This window comes from Ovis canadensis, chromosome 5, assembly GCF_042477335.2.
Source record: "Ovis canadensis isolate MfBH-ARS-UI-01 breed Bighorn chromosome 5, ARS-UI_OviCan_v2, whole genome shotgun sequence".
Taxonomy (NCBI): Eukaryota; Metazoa; Chordata; class Mammalia; order Artiodactyla; family Bovidae; genus Ovis; species Ovis canadensis.
In genome coordinates, this window is record NC_091249.1 from 115,068,903 (window position 1) to 115,095,507 (window position 26,605).

The 26,605-nt window shown below is 43.6% G+C and overlaps 1 protein-coding gene across 1 annotated transcript in view; it reads right to left on the reverse strand.

The window, feature by feature from the left end:
- LOC138440547 (uncharacterized) overlaps nucleotides 1–25,438 on the reverse strand; it is a 68,107-nt gene extending 42,669 nt beyond the window's left edge. The window contains exons 1-2 of the mRNA XM_069590261.1: nucleotides 25,353–25,438; nucleotides 24,591–24,769 (exon numbers count right to left, since the gene is read on the reverse strand). Coding sequence (XP_069446362.1) covers nucleotides 24,591–24,662 — 72 coding nt within the window. The 5' untranslated portion in view covers nucleotides 24,663–24,769; nucleotides 25,353–25,438. The remainder of the gene's footprint in view (nucleotides 1–24,590; nucleotides 24,770–25,352) is intronic.
- Between the last annotated feature and the right edge of the window lie 1,167 nt (nucleotides 25,439–26,605).

Consider the following 26,605-nt stretch of genomic DNA (forward strand, 5'->3'; position numbering starts at 1 on the left):
AGGCTTTATGTCTTTTTTACTTTTAATTTGTTCTTGGAAAATTTCAAGAATTTGTGGACCCCACCCTGTGTATAGGGTCACAAAGAGTCGAACACCACTGACACAACTTTGCACACATGCACGTACGGTGTATAATAGCCCACTATGTTCAGAAAGACAACTGAAATGTTAAGTAATAAATTTTGCCATTTAAACTATTGGCCTTTCACAGTCAATTAGAAAAATAGAGAAACACATTATACAAGTCGATTAAGACCTTGGTCTCTATGGTACGTACAGCTCAGAGATTGAGATGCAAGAAGGATATAATAGAACTTCTATTTTTAGACCTTTAGCTAAACATACAATAAACTAAGGTTTATGAACATTGAATACATAGCTGGTCTGGCATCATCATGTAGCCTCTAGTTCAGGTGCTTACAGGTGAGGAACCTCCACCCAGACTCCACTTCCCCAGGGGAAAGTGTGAGTTCCATGCTCAGAGACACTGATTGCACACCACAGCTGCATGTGCACTTTTAGCACACAACAGTGTGAAGATTCAGAAACTGTATCACCTTCTGATGGAAAAACTCCTACAATATTTTCTCATGTTGTGGGCCAGTGATCTTAAAAATCTTCTGTACAACACAGAGGTTTGTTGGTTATGTTACAGAAAGGTAACATGTCAAATTTAAGATTAATTGTACATTGTCTCCCTTATTAAAATAAAAACCCCAGACCCCCTCACTTGCCAAGTTTGCTGACCTTTCTTGTGATGACAAGTAGCTACCAGTAGAGTGTTATCTAGCAGATACTTGAAATAATAAGCAAACTTAGCTTGCCCCTGCAAGGTAAAGGTCACTTTTTAATAATGGATGAGAAAGGAAATGCTTTTGAAAGAGACTCATGTTACGGAAAAAGCATTTTAGGACTGTTTCCCTCATTAATGATTTAGTTGCCATAAACAGTGGGTTTCACCTGTAAAAACTCATATCTCCATATTTTAAAAAGTTGGAATTTAAAAATCTTCCAAATAAGATGTTATGAATTCATTTGTTAAAAATAGCAAAAAGCAATACTGTCCAGTTAGTTTGTATGGATGAGTGACTGACACCATGGAAGATGGAAATTTACTAGCCAAATTTAAAGGAAAGCTTTTTTGCATAATTGGTGGATGGGGTTGAAAAATGAGCACCATGATTTAGGAAGTACAGACAATAAGGCACTTCTTCCATTTGGATCTCTTCTATCTTTGTAAAGTGTACATAAAAATTATGACAGGGACTAAAATTATGAATGAAAATAAACAGAATTCTGAGCTAGGCCTTCAAATTCCTATCTCAACAAATGTTAACCCAAGACTTAAAAAAAAATAAGGTATATTAAATAAGGTGGCCTCAATATTTTAAGATGAGAGAAACATAATGGGTCTTTTGAATTTTTAACAAGTAAAATAAATTTTATTGTTTATTTTTCACCTTTTAAATTTATATTTTTGTGTAAGTTTAATAATATGAATATATTATCAGAGCAGCATATGAATGTAGTTCATAAAAAAGATTCCATACACTGAGGATGTGTGTTAAAATTTTTCTGAAAGGTTTATGTAGTAAACAAATTCATGGATCACTAATCTGAACTAACTATTCAGAGTAGAAAATTAAAATAAATTAGGGAGATTGGATAGACTTTTCACTTCTTTAAAAAAAAATTTCCCAAACAGGAGTGTTTAGGAAAAATTTTCCATTTATTATTTGTATTTTAAAAAGTGAAAGGCAATTTCATACTAGAAAATTAGAAGGGATGTAATTGCAGAAGAAAGGGTAAAGCATTAAATTAGAAAAAAAATTTACTTGCTGCTGCTGCTGCTGCTAAGTCACTTCAGTTGTGTCCGACTCTGTGCGACCACAGAGACGGCAGCCCACCAGCTCCTCCATCCCTGGGATTCTCCAGGCAAGAACACTGGAGTGGGCTGCCATCTCCTTCTCCAATGCATGAAAGTGAAAAGTGAAAGTGAAGTCGCTCAGTCGTGTCCGACTCCTAGCGACCCCATGGACTGCAGCCCACCAGGCTCCCCCATCCATGGGATTTGCCAGGCAAGAGCACTGGAGTGGGTTGCCATTGCCTTCTCCAGAAAAAATTTTACTTATGAACAGCTTAATATATTGTCCTTTAAGGGGGTTCCCTGATGGCCTAGTGGTTAGGATTCTGAGCTTTTGTTGCCGAGGTTGGGTTCAGCTCGTCGGGGAACTGAGATCCCACAAACCATGGGCTCTGAATACCACCTTGGAGCAGTACTAGTCTGCATACCCTAATTCTCACCATCTTCTTTTTTCCATGTAACACGTCAGGTCCTTTGTACTTTGTAAAAAGTCCTTCCTTTCCTGTGATAGTTATCCTCTTTATCCATGTCTTCCTGGGCCTAGGGCTCAGGAAGGTAACCCTGGTGCTATCCTTACTAAAATAAAGACTTCCCAGTGGCCAGGGAGGGAGCACTTTTGCCTTTTCCATTTTAGTTTTGCTTTCTGAGTACGTAAGGCCCCCCCTAACCCCCTGACATCTTCAGTTTCACACAAACATACCTTTGGTTCCTCCTCCCTCAGTACATACTAGTTCCTACCCACCAACTACTTCTTCACATTATAAAAGTCATTTTAATTCTAAACCTACATTTGGTGATATTGGACATCTTTGCATGTGTAGGTCCAATCTTATTGGTCAAACTTACTATTCCTGTTTTTCTTGATTTTTATTCAGTTTCCAAACAACCACTGAAATTTCAGTATTTACTTGCAATATTGGGAGAGAATACTGATGAAAATTCTGTGTATAATTTTCCACCAAATTGTTTTCCTTAGCCATTTGGTATGTGTATCAAAGGAGAAAAAGACCCAACCAAACAAAACCATACTAAAGGACCCACAGAATTCTCTAGAACGTGTGGTATTTTCCATCACCAAGCCATCTCTCAGTCACAGGAAATGAGGTAAATTGAAACTTTTTATAAAAACTAAATCTGTTCAAGTTATTCTAGTTTTATCACAATGTCAACAAAGACAGTATTTATTGTGGTTTCATTTTTGTTGTGTGGCCTAGGCCTGTGCCCTTGAGAAGTTACACAGTGAGGTTATCAATCTATGCACTCGTGCCAAGACTCCCAACACACAAGATCATTCAGTGGGAGCAGTCAGGCTCAACCCCAGACAAAATTCATGTTCGGCGCACTCCCTGACCCCTAAAAACACCCCCTCTCCATTTCTTTGTTAGTCACCAATTTCCTTCCTGCCCTCCCCACATCGCTGTATGGTCCACAGCCTTGTTGAGGGGCCTCACACAGCGTTTATTTCCCAGCAGGAAATTCCTCTCTCACCTCCTGCTCTCTCTTCTTAAGAAGTGAATCAATGGAAGCTTGGCACTCACTTTGAAAAGCCGTTGGCTTCTGGGATACAGGAACAGTGAGCTGACTAGATCAGGCAGAGTGCAGCATGCTATTTAGTGTAGAAAGAATTTTTCAGGGAGAAAAATAGGACAAAATGGAGACAGATTATGCTTGGTTACGAAAGCAGTGGCATTCTGAAGGTATATAAAAGAAGGTTCATAAAATAGAAGAAAAACTGAAAATAGAATGGTGGTAGGGGCAAGAACTGAAGCCAGCAATGAGGTGGCAGGTAAGGGGACAGCTTTCCTTCCCTTGCCTGCAGGTACTGAACAAAGGCACGGCTACGTTTAGGAGGAGTGAGAGATGGAATGTTTTCTCTCAAGGGTACAGACCAAGACCTTGAAGATGGTCAGGAAACTGTGTCAGGCCGGGACCTCAAATGATGACCTAGATCTCTGCAAAGCTTTTTTATATTTGGCAGTCTGGATAAGCCTGTGTATTTTTTTTTTTAGGATAACATTTTTATGTGTGTAATCAAAACATTTAGGATTACAGAGAAAACTAATTACACTAAAATACCATTATCAAAATATTAAAGAAAAACATATGATATGATAGCATCTGCTGTTTAAAATAACATATTAAACAATAGGATCTGGTAATGGAACTAACTGCTACCTAATTTTGAAATAGCGATGAATACAAGTTATGTATTAGTATATGAACATAACTGACACAAAGTATCTGTAATTTCTGTCATTAAAAAGTTGACAGAACAAAAAAGTTGACAGAATAGCTAAGTGTATGGTGGTTTGTTCCCTATTTTATAACTGAGGAAACATTTAAGTTTCAGTTGGAGAAAAAATAGTGAAATAGTTAGTGAACATAAAGATGTCACATTTTTTCCATCCAAATTCAAGAACCTTTTAATGTTATATTCTTGGGAGTCCTTGAACTTCAAGTTAAGAACTTCCATAGCTAAGGGCTGCAGAGGTTGGTCAAGAAACTGTCAAGGAGGGTGTCTCCAGTGGGACAGAGGCTGTAACACTAGTGAACACAGGAGGGCCGCAGTTTGGAATAGCAAAATATTTTTGAGATCCATTTTCTTTCTCTGATTCTCAGTGCCATCAGCTGAATGCAGCCTCCTGTCTCTTGCCTTTCTCTGCAAAGCTTCCTAGCTCACTCTATAATCCAATCTGCTGACACCTCTCCACAGTCCTGAGGAATGGCTTCATTCATCTTTCAGTTATGCTTCTGGGGTTCAAAGCCATTCAGTGGTTCTTCAGTGCCACCCACGTGGGGTATAGCTCTTTATTGTGAATTTAAGGTTTGTTGGTATCGGCTTCCGTCTGTCTTTACAGTCAAAGTCTCCACTAGTCTTCTCCATATGCCCCACAATGCAGTCAAATTGCAGTCAACCCCACTATGGTTCCTTGATTGGATCTCAGTATATCCCTGTGCAGCCTTTTCTCAGGCAGTTGCTTCCATCTGAGTTTCTTTCCCACATTATATGTGCAGAAATCTTAGTCATGCTAAAAGCTTAAGTTCAATCACCGCCCTTTATAAGATTAGGAACTTAGTCTTACTCAGCTTGGTTTCTAGACGAATGATTATCTGTATCCTTTGCACACAAAAAGATGATTAATAAGATCATTTAAAATTAAAGAACAAGACTAAACATGTGATATTGGGGAAGTCCAAGATCATAGATTTTAAAATTTATGATGAGATTCAAGATAGAGTGATTCAGCAGCAGGTCTAAAGGAGTGAGAGAAAGACTTCTAATATCTCAGTGTAAGAAATAAGGAATTGATCAGTTATCAACAGTACATGAACCATAAACTCCCACATGTTCGAGCTGGATTCAGAAAAGGCAGAGGAATCAGAGATCAAATTGTCAACATCCGTTGGATCATTGAAAAAGAAAGAGTTCCAGAAAAACATCTAATTCTGCTTTATTGATGATGCCAAAGCCTTTAGTTGTGTGTATCACAATAAACTGTGGAAAATTCTGAAAGAGATGGGAATATTAGACCACCTTATCTGCCTCCTGAGAAATCGGTATGCAGGTCAGGAAGCAACAGTTAGAACTGGACATGGAATAACAGACTAGTTCCAAATTGGGAAAGGAGTACTTCAAGGCTGTATATTGTCACCCTGCTTATTTAAATTATATGCAGAGTACATCATGAGAAACGCTGGGCTGGAGGAGGCACAAGCTGGAATCAAGATTGCCGGTAGAAATATCAATAACCTCAGATATGCAGATGACACCACCCTTAAGACAGAAAGTGAAGAGGAACTAAAGAGCCTCTTGATGAAAGTGAAAAAGGAGAAGTGAAAAAGGTGGCTTAAAACTCAACATTCAGAAAATGAAGATCATGGCATCTGGTCCCATCACTTCATGGCAAATAGTTGGGGAAACAATGGAAGTGACAGACTTTATATTTTGGGGCTCCAAAATCATTGCAGATGGTGACCATAGTCATGAAATTAAAAGACGCTTACTCCTCGGAAGGAAAGTTATGACCAACCTAGACAGTATGTTAAAAAGCAGAGATGTTATTTTGCCAGCAAAGGTCCATCTAGTCAAAGCTATAGTTTTCCTAGTAGTCATATACAGATGCGAGAGTTGGACTATAAGGAAAGCTGAGCACAGAGAATTGATGGTTTTGAACTGTGGTGTTGGAGAAGACTCTTGAGAGTCCCTTGGACTGCAAGGAGATCCAACCAGTCCATCCTAAGGGAAATCAGTCCTGAATATTCACTGGAAGGACTGATGTTAAAGTTGAAACTCCAATACTTTGGCCACCTGATGGGAAGAGCTGATTCATTGGAAAAGACCCCGATGCTGGGAAAGATTGAAGGCAGGAGGAGAAGGGGATGGCAGAGGATGAGATGGTTGGAGGGCATCATCGACTCAATGGACGTGGGTTTGGGTGGACTCCGGGAGTTGGTGAGGGACAGGGAGGCCTGGCATGCTGCAGTCCATGGGGTCACAAAGAGTCAGACATGACTGAGTGACTGAACTGAACTGAACAGTTATCAACTGAAGGTCTTATCTCACTTTATTTGGCTTTACTAGTTTATCATGTTCCTGTTACCATCTCCCTACCAGTGAAAAAGAGGGGAAGATGGTGATAAGAGATGAGGTTTGCTTACTTACTGTCAACTATGGTGGAATCAATATCAGCATCAGGTTGGGGGGTGCGGGGGGTGGGGAGTCTAGAGAGAATCATTCACAGTAAGGCTTTTTTTTTCAAAGGTTCCTTTTTACATAGTTTTGACTCCAGCTTTCCATTTCTTAAATGTTGCCTGCCTTTAACCTGTATGAAGTTCCAGATAGGAATTCTCATGCTAACCAACTCCAGCTTTCTAGCTCCCATCCCACCCATTATAGAATAAGGCAATCTCATGGCTGCTGATATCAGACCTGATGAATTCTCTGTTCCCTATAAATTATTCAAAAGCAATTTCGACTTACCAGAAACAAATTTCCCTTTCTATGAAAAAGGCAAGCTTTGGTCATTTTCACTTTACAATAACCTAATGATACTCAAAACTAAATAGATGCATACAGGATATTTCTCAAGAAATTTGTCCTTTGAAGGCTAAACTGCCCTATATTCATATCTCTTTACCAGATTCAAATGCAAGTGATATCTCCTAGATGAAAGAGCTGGGAGAGAATTAATATTAAACTGACCTTGAGTTCTCTCAATTTCTGATGAAAAGTGTCAAGTTGCGAATGTTCCTTCTGTGCTTTCGGAACACATTTTTCATAGCTAGAGCAGGCACTCCATTTGCAAGCTCTTTGTTTTAGAATTTCTTGGGTAGAATTTTGTGCAACTCACTCACTATGGTAATTCCTTGCAATATAACAAACACATCTGAGCACCGCACACAATGGCCGTGAGTACAAAGAGACTTGGGGACGGTCGCCTACTTTGCTTTGTCATCCTGTTTGGCCTAAGGAAACAGGAGGTGGCAGACCTGTGTGACTATGCAATATTTAAGACAAAGATGACTCAGTTTAAAACGAAACACTATCTTAGTTCTGAGGTGAAAGGACAGGTCTGCAAACAAATACCCTCCATGGAAATGATGATAACAAGTACATCCCAAAAGGAAAGAAGCACGTGGCATGTGACTTCATGAATAATTTGCCTTAACTGTCCATTCTTGTGCCTGCAATGCAGGAGACCAGGGTTCGATCCCTGGGCTGGGAAGGGCCCCTGGAGAACAGAATGGCAACCCACTCCGCTATTCTTGCCTAGAGAATTCCACGGACAAAGGAGCCTGGCGAGCTACAGTCCACGGGGTGGTAAAGAGTCAGACACGACTAAGCGACTAACACACGTGTGTCCTTCCTGAATAATTTGTCTTAACTGTCCATTCTTAAACTTGTGCCCCCAAAATTCCCATGAAGATCAAATACACATACTTTGGCTGATTCTCCTTTTGTGATTTTAGCAGACATTGTACTGAAACAAGGAGATAAGTATAAGCCAAGGAAATATAATGCATCCTGATGAAGCCTCTGACACTTTGGTTGAAACAGTTGAAGAGTGTCCAACTGTCTTTCAGCAAAAGGCTCCGCTGCGGTAGGTCCTGCAGCTGCTGCTGCTGTCGGCATTATGGCCTGCTAGAAAAGTCTGTGGGAGACACTCATGTGCTTTCCCTTCATGCTCTATGATGATTAAAACTAGAAAAGAAACCAAGCATTAAGCGTATTGGTCTAAATCGGGCAACCACAAAATCCTACTCCTTCTGCTTGTTTACTTCCACGGGGGTTTGCTTGTCTGTGGAGGGATGAGTTGAAAAACGAAGCAAACTCGGGAGAGGTGGGTATGAAGTCCAAAGTTACCCTTGCCCTTTCGGCCATGGTTTTCTGAATCAAATGCAAAGATACCGGTGGATGTGACGCGCAGGCCCGCTCTCTTCACCACCCACATGCGTTCACGGGTCCTCATTGCTGTGCTGCAGGATCTGAAGTCGCATCCCCCCAGCCCACATCTCACTAAACGAGCTTTCTTCCCACTGTGTCCCCGAGACCAGGATGAGGTGAGAACTCGGTGCTCTTGAGGTGTAGAAAGTCAAAGAAAATGAAGGTGAAGTTGCTCAGTTGTGTCCAACTCTTCCGGATCCCACCAGGCTCCTCTGTCCATGGGATTTTCCAGGCAAGAGTACTGGAGTGGGTTGCCATTTCCTCCTCCAGGGGATCTTCCCGACCCAGGGATCGAACCCGGGTCTCCTACATTGCAGGCAGACACTTTACCTACTTTACAGCCCCTGCTTTACTCTCTGAGCCACCAGGGAAGCCTGTGAGAGCTCCTGAGATGTAGAAAGAGCTCATTATTGCTCACAAAATTACCCCATCCACAGGAAAGCTGATACTACATCTGTGAAGAAAGCCTAACGTCCTTTGTTTATTCAAACCCAGAGAGAAAAGTGCTCCTTCATATATTATAGATTAAAAAAAAATCACAAATTATCAGAGACTATTAAAGATCTCTTTAAAACCCCCTAATGTTTCACAGGGCTTTTGGCCATGCATTAATCTTCCCTTTTTCTCCCAGAGGCATTGTAACCTCTTCCTGCTTTAAAGAAAGGACAGAGCCTGTGCTAGGAAAACGTTGAAGACCATGTTGTTTGAAGAGCTGAGACACTGGGGAAATGCAAATTCCACAGAGCATCAGTTCTCAGTGTTAGCGTGGATAGCATTCACTGTGTGTGTGTGTGTGTGTGTGTGTATGTGTGTACACTTATTATAATCCATATTGCTGAGTCCCAGCCCCTACAGTCAGATTTGGAAGACCCGATGTGATGTCCAGGGGCATCCAACAAGTGCTGAGGTGATTCTACTTTGTGATTTTCAGACCACATTTTGAGAAACAATGAGATGGATATAAGCAGGCTCTTTTAAAATCTCTTTTAAGTACATGCAGCTTGTATTTGGAGAAGGCAATGGCAACCCACTCCAGTATTCTTGCCTGGAGAACCCCAGGGACGGAGGAGCCTGGTAGACTGTAGTCCATGGGGTCGCTTAGAGTCGGACGCCACTGAGAGACTTCACTTTCACTTTTCACTTCCATGCATTAGAGAAGGAGATGGCAACCCACTCCAGTGTTCTTGCCTGGAGAATCCCAGGGATGGCAGAGCCTGGTGAGCTGCCATGGGGTCTATGGGGTTGCACAGAGTCAGACACGACTGAAGCAACTTAGCAGCAGCAGTAGCAGCAGCTTGTATTTGGTGTATTTAGTGAGTCTTTTCTGCTCCTGGGGATCCCTGCCTCCCCACAGGCCAGGGCCTGCCTGCAGGACTCATGTGTCCTTACAACATCCACGTGAGGGAAAGGAGACGCACCTGGCGTGTTCCAGAGGGACGCCTCTCCTTTCCCTCGTTTCAACTTCAGTGTGTTGAAGATGTTTCTTTATACCAGGCAGCAACTGCTTAAGAACCAACAGGATGAAATGCCTAATGCTTAGAGTATAATGACTGAAAATAGCTTAATGTTCCCTCCTCAGGCCCTTTGTACTAACAGTTCCTCTACTGAAATCATTCCTGCAGATTGTTATTGCATCCGAAATACCATTTTCTCAGACAAGTTTCCTTGACCATTCCTTGAAACTAGGCTCCCAAGCCCACCACTCCTCTCAGTTCAGTTCAGTTCAGTTCAGTTCAGTTCAGTCACTCAGTCATGTCCGACTCTCTGCGACCCCACGGACTGCAGCACGCCAGGCCTCCCTGTCCATCACCAAACTCCTGGAGTCCACCCAAACCCATGTCCATTGAGTTGGTGATGCCATCCAACCATCTCATCCTCTGTTGTCCCCTTCTCCTCCTGCCTTCAATCTTTGCCAGCATCAGGGGCTTTTCCAGTGAGTCAGTTCTTCACATGAGGTGGCCAAAGCATTGGAGTTTCAGCTTCAGCATCAGTCTTTCCAATGAACACCCAGGACTGATCTCCTTTAGGATGGACTGGTTGGATCTCCTTGCAGTCCAGGGGATTCTCAAGAGTCTTCTCCAACACCACAGTTCAAAAACAGCAATTCTTTGACGCTTAGCTTTCTTTATAGTCCAACTCTCACCTCCATACATGACCACTGGAAAAACCATAGCCTTGACTAGACGGACCTTTGTTGGCAAAGTAATGTCAGCCACTCTCAAACTCAGATACTTATCAGTGTCAGAAATTATCCACTGTATTTCCTGTCTCTTGCCACAGGAAAGCAAAACTTTATGAGAGCCATCGGCCTTCTATTGTTTGTACAGCTTGTCTCTGACACATAGTAAGGTTTCAGTAACTATTTTGCCAATGAAAGGATGGTCATGGATTTCTCCCAAGAGTATGTTTTACAAGTGGACACTGCCTGACGGCCTTGCCTTTGTCCTTGGGAATTCCCACACCAGGGCACCTTGGAAAGGAAGCTGCCTTGGGAGGCTGGCTCCCTTCTAGTTCACAGTCTGAAAGTCTACCAAGGGGGATTCTGTCGTAGGAGAAAAAGCAGAAGGTGGTGGGAGGAAGTCAGGAAGGTGAAAGGGATTTGGATTTCTTCCCATTTTAAATGTCCTTTTTTAAATTGAGGCTTCTTAATACTGGATAAAGAGCCCCAACAGAATATCATCTTAAGAAAATGGTCATCTCATGGCAGACAGCTCTCCCTACGTATCTGATACTTCTAACCCAGAGCTAGCTGCTTTATCTTTGCATGGCCTTCTTAGCGGATACCACCCAACATTTGAGGCTGGTAGCCTGTATAAAGAGGTGGATTCCAGGTAAATACCAACAACCTGGTTTTAATGTTGGGTCTTCTCTTATAAATTATATAATCTTTAATCCTCATTTTCATATTTGGGAAAAGGAGGAAGTTGGTCTAAATTAGTTCTCAGTCTTTTCCTGCATTCATTCACAAGAATTTTGTCAACTTATGGTCCCAGGTGGGCGCTGAGAAACCATTTGTGAGTAAGCTGCGCCACCTGCTGGGAAATCTCTTAAATTACAAAGTAGGGTTCCAACGAGGTGCAGTATTGAAACCTCGAGCTGAACTTAGTCCAGATTTTACTGGAAACTTGGAAATCCTGTTATATCGATTGCACATATTGACTCATTCCCTGCCTTCTGAATTCCATGAGTATTTTTCCACTGAGGAGGTATTCATTTTTTCCATTCCTGTGAAATCAGCAAATGACACAAATCTTGGTTAATATTTCTTATGTTCACCTCTCTCTTCCAGGAGTTTGCAGGGAGGAACCAAACTGGGGACTAAAGCCCTGGGAAGGAAGTCTGGAGTCGTGGAAAGATGGAAATATCCTTTTGGGCCAAGAAGACATGAGTTTGCATCTATATCACTTATCAGCTACACGACCACAGGCAAATTACTCAGGTGAAGGTAACATAGGTAAAGGGGAGGAAAGCTAGTGGTTGACATTCTGCGCTGGACCCTGTAATTGTTGGTTTACATACTCAATTTAATCCACATAAGAGTCTTATCAGGTAGACATTATCACATCCCGTTAAATGTTGGTAGCCCACTGCTTTTCTCATCTTATTCTCTTTTCCTGGATTACCTAAGCATGATCCTAATTTCAGTCTGTACACGTATAGCAGAGACAGACCCCTGATTGCAGTGGGTTAGGAAAGTGAATGGGAGAAGGCAATGGCGACCCACTCCAGTCCTCTTGCCTGGAAAATCCCAGGGACGGAGGAGCCTGGTAGGCTGCAGTCCATGGGGTCGCTGAGAGTTGGACACGACTCAGAGACTTCACTTCCACTTTTCACTTTCCTGCATTAGAGAAGGCAATGGCACCTCACTCCAGTATTCTTGCCTGGAGAATCCCAGGGACAGGGGAGCCTGGTGGGCTGCCGTCTCTGGGGTCGCAGAGTCGGACATGACTGAATGACTCAGCAGCAGCAGGAAAGTGAATGACGGAATGTGGCGCTAGACAGTTCTTCCCGAGAATTTGCCTTGGAAGAGGAGGTGAGAGATAGAGTTCATCAAAGAAATGTACGTTCAGAGAGCCTTCTCTACCTCCCTCAGGATATTATAGACAAGCGTGCCTTTAGACTGGGAAAAAGTGAGTTTAAAGATAGAAGCAAGGCCTGTACTGGCAAGGGAGACCCAGCCTCCCTCTAAGAGGCCTGTGTCTAGCAGGCAGTTACTTCATGGCTGCGTCAGCTCCATGGACTGCTCCTAGCATCTTGAAACACGATTTTGTCTGGGCTCTGCAAACATAACACTCTTTTTGGTTTCCTTTCGGTCCCATTGGCTGTTTGTGTTTGGCCTCTGAGGCCAGACCCTCCTCCCCGTGCCAGACTTCTGACCGGCTCTGCCCTTGTTCCCGTGGCTGTGGCCTCAGCTCTCTTCTCTTGGAATTGACAGTCTTGCTAGGGGACCTCGACATATCGTGCCGACTCCACATGTACATGGTTTCAGATAGAACATAACCGAAACTCTTGGTCTGATTTCTCCTCAGAGCTCCAGCGTTCCACCCCCTCCATAGGGTCACCTGGAGAGCTTCGTCCACAGAACCATCGTGCCAACAAGCAAGAGCATAAAGTACCATCAGAAGCTGACTGTATTGTTTACTCCTGTGGTCCACTCAAGCCCATTCCGTGGAGCTGGTTTTCTTCTGCATCTTGAGACAGTTCAGCTCAGTTCAGTCGCTCAGTCGTGTCCAGCTCTTTGCAACCCCATGAATCGCAGCACGCCAGGCCTCCCTGTCCATCACCAACTCCCAGAGTTCACCCAAACTCATGTCCATTGAGTCAGTGATGCCATCCAACCATCTCATCCTCTGTCGTCCCCTTCTTCTCCTGCCCTCAATCTTTCCCAGCATCAGGGTCTTTTCAAATGAGTCAGCTCTTCGCATCAGGTGGCCAAAGTATTGGAGTTTCAGCTTCAACATCAGTCCTTCCAATGAACACTCAGGATAGGATGGACTGGTTGGATCTTGTTGCAGTCCAAGGGACTTGGACTTGTCTTGAGACAATTCTAGGGCAATTCTTTTACTTTTTCTGATAATCTTTAGTATACTTTAGTAGACTATGAAAGTCATACTATGCAGTTATTATAACATTGGGCGCTGTAGAGCCGACTGACCTTCAGAGCCTGGACTCCAGGCTGCTTCACCTTGCCTGGACTTAGGGTTAAGGCTTAACAGCCTTTGAAAGTACACTGTGAACATCGTGGCAGTTTTGGAAGGGAGTATTTTCTGCTTTCTTTTCATAGAAGGAAATCAAAGATTAGCAGCTCACATTTACAAAAGAATTCAGGACACATGGCTGAAATAACTAATCTTATTTCATGCTCCAAAGTTTGCACTTTGTTCAGAATGACGTCTCTCATACCACCCTGTGCTGCTCAGTCCCTTGGAGTCTTCTTCCAACACAGCAATGTAAATATGCCGTGACAATCAGAATTCCTGAAGGAGAGGCAAGTATTTAAAGCACAGTCTCTTTCTTCTTTGAGATCTGTGGGGCCCAGTGTGTCCAGCGTCCTCCAGGCCTCCCTTCCCCCTACACACCCACGTGTGGATTCTTGCGGACGTAGGGTCACAGAACAGAACAAAAATTGGCTTGTTCTGCTCCAATGGACAGAGAATGTTCCCTTTCTTTTAAAAACCTAGTTGAGCTTTCTGTCTTATCCTTCATAAAGTTCATTTTCCTCTGCTGGTCCGAAGAGCTATATACCCAGCTTTTAGGGTAGATGGCATATAAGGTAAATGGATCCACCAGTTAATCCTCTTTTTCTGTATCTCCAGCCTTTTTCTCCTTGCTTGACTCTACTTTCAGAATCATTCACACTTAAACTGGTATCTTAGAGTTTAAAAAAGAATAATGAAACAATTCTCCCCTCATATCTCCTTCGTTTTCAGCTGTCACTCGAATTGTCCTTTTTTTTAAATGTCAGACTGGTTCACTAGGATGCCTCTTTGAAAACATCAGAGAGCCTATAAGATAGTGAAGAATAATGGGGCTAAAACCCAGCAGAAGATGAGCCCAACATTGGGGTCATGTCTATCTGAAGGGGCGAAGACATTGAGCAGAGATTTCAACACGCTCGTGGAGTTCAGACTCATCAAGGAGGAGATCTTGATAAATCAGGTTCTGGGTTAGAATCATGAAGACCAACCTCGGGAATCAGAATGAGTGACAAAAAGACCACCCTTCACAATGTCTGAAGGTTGCTTAAAACTCTGAGACAAAATTGCAGAAATGGCAGATGATGGAAGCAGGGGATCCTGATAAAGGATGGAATGCGGCATGACTATGATTAATATGTCAGAATATGAAACACAGGTTTAAACATTTCAGCAGAAATGTTTAATAATAATTGCAGAAAGTAAGACCTTTTGGAGATTATTTGCTACTAAACTAGACAGAAGAATTTCAGGAGAATATATGCGGAATAAAGCACAAAGAAACAACTTACACTGAGAAGTAGAATATTGATTGTATGACATAATACAAATAATATCTCAGCGGATTTACAATCTACAGAATTTAAGCATATGACAACACAAACATATTACTTCAGACACGGTTAAATCAGATGCTGTGATGTCCATAAAGTAGTTTAAATACTAATCTATATCTGACTCTAGAAAGTCTCAATGCATGGTGTAATATTTTTGGTAATCTCTAAAAGACCAGTAAAAGACTTAGTAACTACCAAGTTAAGTGGGATCCTGTGCATGTGTGTGCTAAGTCACTTCAGTCAACTCTTTGCAACCCTGTGGACTGTAGCCTGTCAGGCTCCTCTGTCCGTGGGATTCTCCAGGCAAGTATACTGGAGTGGGTTGCCATTCCCTTTTCCAGGGGATCTTCCTGACCCGGGGATCGAAACTGTGTCTCCCGCATTGCGGGCAAGTTCTTTACCACTGAGCCACTGGGGAAGCCCAAGTGGGCCTTTTTTTTTTTTTTTTAATTGAAGGATAATTCCTTTACAGGATTTTGCTGTTTTCTGTCAAACCTCAACATGAATCAGCCATAGGTATACATACATCCCCTTCCTCCTGAACCTCCCTCCCAGGTCCCTCCCCACCCCACCCTTCTAGGTTGACACAGAGCCCCTGTGTGAGTTTCCTGATCCAGACAGCAAATTCCCATTGGCTATCTATTTTACATATGGTGATGTAAGTTTCCATGTTACTCTCTCCGTACGTCTCACGCTCTCCTCCCCTCTCCCCATGTCTGTAAGTCTATTCTCTATGCCTGTTTTTCCCATTGCTGCCCTGTAAGCAAATTCTTCAGTACCATTTTTCTAGATTCCGTATATATGTGTTAGAATACAATATTTATCTTTCTCTTTCTGACTTACTTCACTCTAGGTTCTAGGTTCCACGTGGGCTATTTTGAGAGGAGGCAAGAAAGGTGAGGAATAGAAGCAGAATAGAGACGGACTGAAAGCAAAAATAACAATAGTAGAGATAAACAGTGATTAACTATTTATATCAGTGATGAAATTAACTGTAAATCGACTGAACACTCTTCACTTTCCACACTATTTCTCTAGTCTCTTTCATAGGCCAGATTTTCAAAACACAGGTCTGCAGATGCTGTTTACACTTTTCCAACTTGCATAATGAATTGTTTCTTTCTTAACTCACTCTGTATACCCGACTTCTCTTGACAAAGTTTCCAAGGACTTGCACAATGCCAGACCCAGTGGAGGCTTCCTAATAGTCATCACTATTGCCTTTCAGCAATACCAGGAGACACTATCACCCTCCCTATTGAAACTTTTTTTTTTGTCTTGCCTCCATGACACCGTATTTCTCTGGGTTTCATTTCTATCTCTCCGGCCACCCCTCTCAATCACTCTTCCTGTTCCTCCCTACTCTGTCTACTCTCTGGGTTTGAGGATTCTCGTTGCATCTCATTTTATATTCTCCCCTTTAATAGTCTCATCAATTTCCATGCCTTTAAATACTATCAGTTCAGTTCAGTCGCTCTGTTGTGTCCGACTGTTTGCGACCCCATGAATCACAGCACGCCAGGCCTCCCTGTCCATCACCAACTCCTGGAGTTTACTTAGACTCACGCCCATCGAGTCAGTGATGCCATCCAGCCATCTCATCCTCTGTCGTCCCCTTCTCCTCCTGCCCCCAATCCCTCCCAGCATCAGAGTCTTTTCCAATGAGTCAACTCTTCGCATGAGTTAGCCAAAGTACTAGAGTTTCAGATTTAGCATCATTTCTTCCAAAGAAATCCCAGGGCTGATCTCCTTCAGAATAGACTGGTTGGATCTCCTTGCAGTCCAAGGGACTCTCAAGAGTCTTTGCCCACACCACTGTTCAAAAGCATCAATTCTTCGGCACTCAGCTTTCTTCACAGTCCAACTCTCACATCCATATATGACCACAGGAAAAACCATAGCCTTGACTAGATGGACCTTAGTCGGCAAAGTAATGTCTCTGCTTTTGAATATACTATCGAGGTTGGTCATAACTTTTCTTCCAAGGAGTAAGCGTCTTTTAATTTCATGGCTGCAGTCACCATCTGCAGTGATTTTGGAGCCCCCCCAAAATAAAGTCTGACACTGTTTCCACTGTTTCCCCATCTATTTCCTGAAGTTCTGGGACCAGATGCCATGATCTTCGTTTTCTGAATGTTGAGCTTTTAGCCAACTTTTTCACTCTCCTCTTTCACTTTCATCAAGAGGCTTTTTAGCTCATCTTCACTTTCTGCCATAAGGGTGGTGTCATTTGCATATCTGAGGTTATTAATATTTCTCCTGGCAATCTTGATTCCAGCTTGTGCTTCTTCCAGCCCCGCGTTTCTCATGATGTACTCTGCATATAAGTTAAATAAGCAGGGTGACAATATACAGCCTTGACGGACTCCTTTTCCTATTTGGAACCAGTCTATTGTTCCGCGTCCAGTTCTAACTGTTGCTTCCTGACCTGCATACAGATTTCTCAAGAGGCAGGTCAGGTGGTCTGGCATTCCCATCTCTTTCAGAATTTTCCACAGTTTATTGTGATCCACATAGTCAACGGCTTTGGCATAGTCAATAAAGCAGAATTAGATGTTTTTCGGGAACTCTCTTGCTTTTTCCATGATCCAGCAGATGTTGGCAATTTGATCTCTGATTCCTCTGCCTTTTCTAAAACCAGCATGAACATCAGGAAGTTCATGGTTCACGTATTGGTGAAGCCTGGCTTGGAGAATTTTGAGCATTACTTTAGTAGCATGTAAGATGAGTGCAATTGTGCAGTAGTTTGAGCATTATTTGGCATTGCCTTTCTTTGGGATTGGAATGAAATCTGACCTTTTCTAGTCCTGTGGCCACTGCTGAGTTTTCCAAATTTGCTGGCATATTGAGTGCAGCACTTTCACAGCATCATCTTTCAGGATTTGAAATAGCTCAACTGGAATTCCATCACCTCCACTAGCTTTGTTTGTAGTGATGGTTTCTAAGGCCCACTTGACTTCACATTCCAGGATGTCTGGCTCTAGTGATTATCTGGGTCATGAAGATCTTTTTTGTACAGTTCTTCTGTGTATTCTTACCACCTCTTCTTAATATCTTCTGTTTCTGTTAGGTCCAGACCATTTCTGTCCTTTATCGAGCCCATCTTTGCATGAAATGTTCCCATGGCTTCTCTAATTTTCTTAAAAAGATCTCTAGTCTTTCTCATGCTGTTCTTTTCCTCTATTTCTTTGCAATGATCGCTGAAGAAGGCTTTCTTATCTCTTCTTGCTATTCTCTGGAACTCTGCATTCAGATGCTTGTATTTTTCCTTTTCTCCTTTGCTTTTTGCCTTTCTTCTTTTCACAGCTATTTGTAAGGTCTCCCCAGACAGCCATTTTGCTTTTTTTGCATTTTTTTTCCATGGGGATGGTCTTGATCCCTGTCTCCTGTACAATGTCACGAACCTCATTCCATAGTTCATCAGGCACTCTATCTATCTAGATAGATCTAGGCCCTTAAATCTATTTCTCACTTCCACTGTATAAACATAAGGGATTTGACTTAGGTCATACCTGAATGGTCTAGCAGTTTTCCCTACTTTCTTCAATTTGAGTCTGAATTTGGTAATAAGGAGTTCATGATCTGAGCCACAGTCAGCTCCTGGTCTTGTTTTTGTTGACTGTATAGAGCTTCTCCATCTTTGGCTGCAAAGAATATAATCAATCTGATTTTGGTGTTGACCATCTGGTGATGTCCATGTGTAGAGTCTTCTCTTGTGTTGTTGGAAGAGGGTGTTTGCTATGACCAGTGCATTTTCTTGGCAAAACTATTAGTTTTTGCCCTGCTTCATTCCGCATTCCAAGGCCAAATTTGCCTGTTACTCCAGGTGTTTCTTGACTTCCTACTTTTGCATTCCAGTCCCCTATAATGAAAAGGACATCTGTTTCAGGTGTTAGTTCTAAAAGGTCTTGTAGGTCTTCATAGAACCATTCAACTTCAGCTTCTTCAGTGTTACTGGTTGGGGCATAAACTTGGATTCCTGTGATATTGAATGTTTTGCCTTGGAAACGAACAGAGATCATTCTGTCGTTTTTGAGATTGCATCCAAGTACTGCATTTTGGACTCTCTTGTTGACCATGATGGCTACTCCATTTCTTCTGAGGGATTCCTGCCCACAGTAGTAGATATAATGGTCATCCGAGTTAAATTCACCCATTTCAGTCCATTTTAGTTCGCTGATTCCTAGAATGTCGACATTCACCCTTGCCATCTTCTGTTTGACCACTTCCAATTTGCCTTGATTCATGGACCTGACATTCCAGGTTCCTATGCAACATTGCTCTTTACAGCATTGGACCTTGCTTCTATCACCAGTCACATCCACAACTGGGTATTGTTTTTGCTTTGGCTCCATCCCTTCATTCTTTCTGGAGTTATTTCTCCACTGATCTCTAGTAGCGTGTTGGGCACCTACTGACCTGGGGAGTTCCTCTTTCAGTATCCTATCATTTTGCCTTTTCATACTGTTCATGGGGTTCTCAAGGCAAGAATACTGGAGTGGTTTGCCATTCCCTTCTCCAGTGGACCACATTCTGTCAGACCTCTCCACCATGACCCGCCTTTCTTGGGTTGCCCCGCAGACATGGCTTGGTTTCATTGAGTTAGACAAGGCTGTGGTCCTAGTGTGATTAGATTGACTAGTTTTCTGTGAGTATGGTTTCAGTGTGTCTGCCCTCTGATGCCCTCTTGCAACACCTACCATCTTACTTGGGTTATCTCTTCATGGCTGCTCCAGCAAAGCGCAGCCGCTGCTCCTTACCTTGGACGAAGGGTATCTCCTCACCGCCGCCCTTCCTGACCTTCAACGTGAGATAGCTCCTCTAGGCTCTCCTGTACGTATGTATATTTGCTATACTCTGAATATAAAGTATATACAATACTCTAACTGTAGTCCAAAATGAACTTCTCATCTTACCTTGCTCTACACCCTGGTAACCTGCTTCTTTTTCAGTAAATGATGCCTTTTAGTTACCAAGCAGCTACTTTGGTCCTCCTTGATTGTCCATTTTTTCCATTTCCCTACCGCATTCAGTCCATCATCAAATCCGGATTTCAGCTTTTAAATATCTCTCGAGATCCGTCCAGTTAGTTTCCTTATTCCCGCCCTGGTCAAGACTACTTAACCTAGGGCCTCCTGTTGCCTAGGCTGTGGCACGGGTGTTGTGACTGGTGTTTCAACCATGTGCGCCCCTGCACGTGGTGTAGCTACCCTGGGCTTTCTCAGAGTCCATCAAACCTATCAAGCTTTCATCCAGTTCAAGGACTTCCTACGTGTTGTTTCTCCTGCCTAGAGAACCCTCATCCCAACGCTTTCTCTTGGTAACAGTATTTTCACCCTTCATGGTGGTTGGTGGTTTAGTCTCTAAATTGTGTCCGACTCTTGCGATCCCATGGACTGTAGCCCACCAGGCTCCTCTGTCCTTGCTATTCTCCAGGTGAGAATACTGGAGTGGGTTGCCATTTCTTTCGCCAGAGGATCCTCCCCACCCAGGAATCGAACCCGAGTGTCCCGCATTGCCGGCAGATTCTTTACCGACTGAACTACGAAGAAAGCCCCTCATTCAGCCCTTAGGCCTAAGCTAAAATGTTACATCCTCAAGAAGGAATTCATTATATACTCCTGAGTCTTCTAATCTATACTAAACCTTCCGTTTTAATCTTGTGTCAGTTGTGAACTTGCAGCTTTCAGCTCCAAATTCACCCCTGAGTACCTGTTCTGCAATAATGCACGCAATTCCTCCTCCAGGTTTGTGTCTGTGCTTTTTAAACAATAAGCGCACTGTTTCCTCAGTAGAGGGCGACAGAGGAACATTGCAAGGGGAAGGGGTCTGCTTTTTGCAGCTGCTGAGGGTAGGTCTGCAGTTTGAGTCGTGGACCTCTGGGGAAGCTCTGTCTGAGCTCTTCACCCAGGACACGCTGTCCCCGGTAACCTTGTGGCTCTCGGGTGACGTGATGCAAACCTTCCCGTGACCCTCCCCATGGGGACCCCCCCTGCCCACCTGGGTCCCTGATGCCCTCCGCTTGCTCACTTCCCCAGCTCCTGCGGTCCTCCCCTCAGGGATCTCTTGTGCTCCGGGCTCCCTACTGTAGAGGCATCTCCAGCTCCTGTGACTCACCCAGGTACCAGCTGCCAGCTTCAGTTTGCCCGCCCCGACTTGGGCTCCACAGGGTTACTTCCTGTTTGCTCTCTGACTACAGACTAACTACCTCTGTCTCAACAAACCGACGAGCTGCTCTGATAGCCGGGAGCTTCAGCGGCGTTTCCCACGGAGAGCCTTGGAGAGGGCTGCCCTTCCTAGGGCTGCCCTTCCGTGAGCACTCTCTCTGGGTGACACAGAGTTCTCTTAGAGCCTATTATGCATGCGGGTTAGTCGCTCAGTCGTGTCCAGCTCTTCGTGACCCCACGGACTATAGCCTATCAGGCTCCTCCGTCCATGGAATTCTCTAGGCCAGAATACTGGAGTGGGTTGCCATTCCCTTCTCCAGGGATCTTCCCGACCCAAAGATCGAACTTGGGTCTTCTCATTGCAGACAGATTCTCTACCATCTGAGACATCATGGAAGCCATATTTACATGAAGCTTCACTTTTTAAATCTCTGTATGATTGCACCTCTTGTTTGGATTCAGACTGCTACAATTATCTTCTCCCATCCTATAAGTTTTCTTACTGCACCAATCACAATTGCATCTTTATTTGTGGGTCAATTTCCTCATGTCAGTCTCTTCCACTGATATAAGCGGAAACGGAGCGGCAACAGGAGCTGTAAGTACACACAGCAGGCACCGTGTCTTTTTTTTTTTTTTAATTCCCAGTGCTTAGCATAATGCCTGGCTCTTAAAAAGCACTCAATAAATATTTGTTGCATGAATGAATACTGTATAGCTGAGTTGATTTTCTGCTAATTTAATCTGCTGTGTTCTTATGATGCTCCCTTAACTCTTCTCAGTCACTGCAATCTACCCTAAAGATTATGCATGATATATTCTGGAATTTGTCGCATTGCAAGGGATCTGATTTTGGCCCTTTGTAAACAAAATAAAACCATATTTTTATATTCTACCATTTCTGTGTTAAACCTATTGTGGTGGTGATGCTTCCAACTGCAGTTACTCAAGATGCTTCTTTTCTTAGCTGTGTCCAAACTCACTATAACATGCATATTTCTTTTCCAAACAGGACTAGAAGTGGTTTTTTTTTTTTAATCTATTTTAATTCTAACCACTCTACCACCACCCTTTTAATTTTTCACATAAATTCTACCCCAGGACTCACACACGCATATCCCTACAGGGCCTAGTGAGTAATTTAAATGACTGGGCTCAGCGTGAGGAAATGAGCAAGAGTAGGGATTATGGCAGATTGGAGAGCACATGCTTCACCTGAATGCATTTCATTAAAAAATTTATGAAAACACGGTGTGAGCCAAATACAACATCTGCAGGCACCACTAGCTCCGTGATTGCCCCCTGGTTAGATTGAACCATTCTAAATCTCAAGAACTAGGAGTCTTAAAAGTGTGAGATGCTTGACATAAGGTTGCTTTATGCATTTGTTTTGCTGAGGAAGGCCATTAAAGAAAAGCTGGCATCTATTAATACTACTGTCACTATCTCACAAAAGGAAACAAAAATTATCATCACTGGGAGGTGGGAAGCACACACTCTCCGGATAACAAACCATCTACTCCATGAAAGAACAACTGGCAAGCTTGCATTATTGTTTCTATGACTCTAGAAGGGAATGAACTTTGCTCCTTCAGAATGACCTTGACTGCTTACAAAAGAACATACAGTTTCCAGGGCCCCACTCAGGAGGTAAGGGGGCGGGAGATAGTTTCCATGTGTACTTTGGCAAACTCGTCAGGGGCTTCTGAAGCATACCCAGGTTGGAACCTTCTGGTCTGTTCCCCTTTCATACTCAGAATACAGAAAGCAAGTCTTCTCACCCTGATTGCAGAGAATCTTATTTTCCTGCACTGGAGGGAGACAGGGTTTTTGCAAAGCAGCTGATTGGCTCACATTGCCATGAAAGGCAGCTACCTCCTGGTCTGTGTCACAAATAAGTGATCCACAGTCTAGAAATAAGAAGCATTCACAGTGATTCCACATGCAAAGTCACTCATTTTTTTTAATGTATTGATTTCTTTATATACATATAGATAGATATATTGGAGAAGGAAATGGCAACCCACTCCAGTATTCTTGCCTGGGAAAATCCCATGGTCACAGGAGCCTGGTGGGCTACAGTCTGTGGGGTCGCAAAGAGTCGGACACAACTGAGTGACTAAGCACACAGATAGATATATAGATATTCCTTGTTACGGAGAGGAATTAATGTCTTTGTTAAAATATATAAATACCCCCCAAACCATTAAAATTAAGAAATTAGGGCAATATAATATTTGGAGAGAAGCCAGTAGGGCAGGGGATACAGGAAGAGAAGCAGTGGGCCCTCTCTTGGACTGGGCAGCTGTCTGTCTCCCTGGAGGAGGCAGCCACTACTCAGCTGCAGACTTTTAATTGGACATCGGAATTTCTGTGCAAAATCTCTGGAAATGTATGATGCTTGCATGTGATTTAAAAAAAATTAAACATCGCATTACATGTTGCTGTTGTTTAGTCACTAAGTCGTGTCCAACTCTTGCGATCCTGTGGATGGTAGCCCACCAGGCCCCTCAGTCTATGGGATTTCCCCGGCAACGATAAGGGAGTGGGTTGCCATTTCCTTCTCTAGAGGATCTTCCCGACCCAGGGATCCAACCTGCATTTTCCACGTCTCCTGCGTTGAGCCACCAGGGAATTGCATGGAATATCGCATGGCGGTGGTGGTTTGGTTGCTAAGTTGTGTCCGACTCCTATGACCCCGTGGACTGTAGCCCACCAGGCTCCTCTGTCCATGGGATTCTCCAGGCAAGAATAGTGGAGTGGGCTGTCATTTCCTCGTCCAGGGGATCTCCCCAGCCCAGGGACGGAACCTGGGTTTCTTGCACTGCAGGCAGATTTTCTACCAACTGAGCTCCCAGCGAAGCCCTGGTGGTGTATTGCATAGGACAGAGAAAACCCTTTTGCCCACAGGACATGGCCTGCTGGTTGTTTGTTTACACTGTGGGCTAAAGTCACCCCAAGTCCCTTCCCCAGACCTGCAGGCCCATGCCTCACCTCAGACTTGGCTGAAACAAGGGGAGAAACACTGGGGAAGGGGACTAGAGCTCATATTCTGAGAACATTCCCCAGAAGCTTTCAACCTTCACCTATGTTTAGAAACCGCTGCTCTACGGGGCCCTAGGTGAGGAGATGAAGTATATTCTCAGGTCTTCTGCTTCAGAAGCCTCACTGACACCAGCTCCTGTTACCTAGGAAACAGCGCCCACACACGCGGGCCAGCGAGGTGTTAGCTGTGCTTTGCCTTAGTTGGCCTTGATTTCTCTAGGGCACTAGGTATACGGTTTGGCTCCTATTTTCTTGACTTTGATAAGAGAGTTTTCACAGAGCGTCTGAAAATAGGAATAAATGAGATAGAAACTCATGCCAGCCTTGATTTATGCAGCCGCAGAGAAAATAAATTACACTCCTCTGAACCTCTGGAGAAGGAAAAGTTCTTTAGAAGTCACAGGAGAGAGCCCTGTTTCTAGAATCCTGCACCATGCGCAGGACCTGACAAGGCAATCCTTTGTTATTGCACCCACCGCACTCCCCAGAGTGGCGTGTTCTGACGCGCTCCAGCCCTCCGCCTTCCCCTCAGTTTACCTTCTTGTGTCTGTAATACTGGAGGCAGCCGTCATTCTTCAGCACGAACCATCGCTTCCTCCAGCCTTTCATGAACCCGGAGTGTGTCCTCTTGTGCAGGTAGCCACGGCAGGCGGGCCGGGGGGTGTTGGGACAGCGGCTGATGTCGGATCCCACCACCAGAGTCAAGAGGTCTGGACCTGGAGGGGTGAGTGTGAGATAGTTGAATGATAGACAGCTGACTTGGCTGCAAATCTTAAAACAACTGCAAGGACTCTTGCTTTTTGTGAATGGATGGAAAAGAGATTGTAGTTTCCGTAAATGGAATCAATGAAATAGAATTCTACCATTGGAATGGATCCAAGAGTTCTCCAGTAATGAAACTCTCAGGTCAAATAGGAGGATGAAAACTGGGGAGGTCCAGTGACTTCTCTGAGGACCTAGAGCTCATAAGTTCAGTTTGGTTCAGCCGATCAGTTGTGTCTGATTCTTTGCAACCCCATAGACCACAGCACACCAGGCCTCCCTGTCTATCAGCAACTCCCAGAGTCCACCCATACTCATGTCCACTGAGTCGATGGTGCCATCCAACCATCTCATCCTCTGTCATTCCCTTCTCCTCCTGCCTTCAATCTTTCCCAGCATTAGGGTCTTTTCAAATGAGTCAGCTCTTCACATCAGGTGGTCAAGGTATTGGAGTTTCAGCTTCAACATCAGTCCTTCCAATGAACACCCAGGACCGATTTCCTTTAAGGGTTGAATCAAATGTGAGATCTGGTTTACCTGGTTCTAAGACAGAATTCTTCCTCTTCAACCACGTGGCCTAGTTGGGTCTGATTATGGATAACTCGGGTCTGCTCATTCTGTCTGTAACAACAGCAAGCTAAGTATTGAACGTATTTTGATTGACACCCAAAGAAGGATGATGGGTGATGTTTGGCTTTTCCATCTCACTTTTATTCAGGATGATTAGCTTCTTTGATCTGTGTTAGCTAAAGGGAGGGTCTGAACCACTGCCAGTGTATGTTGCCAATGTCCTCTCTGATCAAAATCAATTACTCACCTTTGAACTTGACTGGAAGTCCAAGAGGCTTGAAGCATACATGTCTTTTACCCTATCTTCTTGCCAACCCGGATTAGTACAGAGGATTGGACCCAAAGCTTTCAGTGCCTGACTTTCTTAGAGTGTCCTTTTTAGACTGTCTTTCTTACTCCTTGCTTCTTAGAGTGCCTGGACTTCAAGTCCCCTTTTCTGTAGAACTTGTTTGGTGAAGAGCTTGAGAAAAATTGTCCCTGTCCCTGATAACATGAGGTCAGTGTCTACCAACTGTGCTTCAGTGGTGCCAGCATGAACACAGACTTTCATCATACGCCTACCTCTTGATGCCTCAAGAAAATTCTCTGAATGTCACTCAGACAGACAGCAACCCTGACATGCTTTGAAGACTGCAAATGGGGTATGACTTCATTTACAATTCCTCTGAGATGGAGGCCATATCCCTGAAGGGGTACATTTGGCCTTGGCAGCGCTGACTTCATCATGATGTCTGACATTGAGATTACTGATCTGTTTAGAGCTGTCTATGGAAATGGGGGTCAGTGAGGAGACTCCTCTTATATAAATGACAAGCTCCAACCCAGGGGATCATTCCTGGCTGAGCCACATGGCCCTGAAAATAAAGATCTGTCCCAGAAAGGCTGACACAGTCTTAACTTTAGCAGCACACAAAGCACCTTGGTAATTAAATAACTCTGCATGTCAAGAAAATTCTTCATTGCCATGTAAATACATTTTAATTTATTGAACTGCCCTTAAGCTCCTGTCAAAAACACATCCAGAAAAATTAGAAGAAATGCTCCAGATTGACCAGCAACCCACAAATGTCTTTGTCTTTGGACTCCAGTCCCCAAAGAACTGTACTCCTGGACCTATATGCATCGCTGATACATCTGCCAACTTATTTATGCGCTGCCACAGCGGGCTGCCCCTCGAGGTCATTTTCCTCTTGCTTACAAAGACTGCATATGGGTTTCTC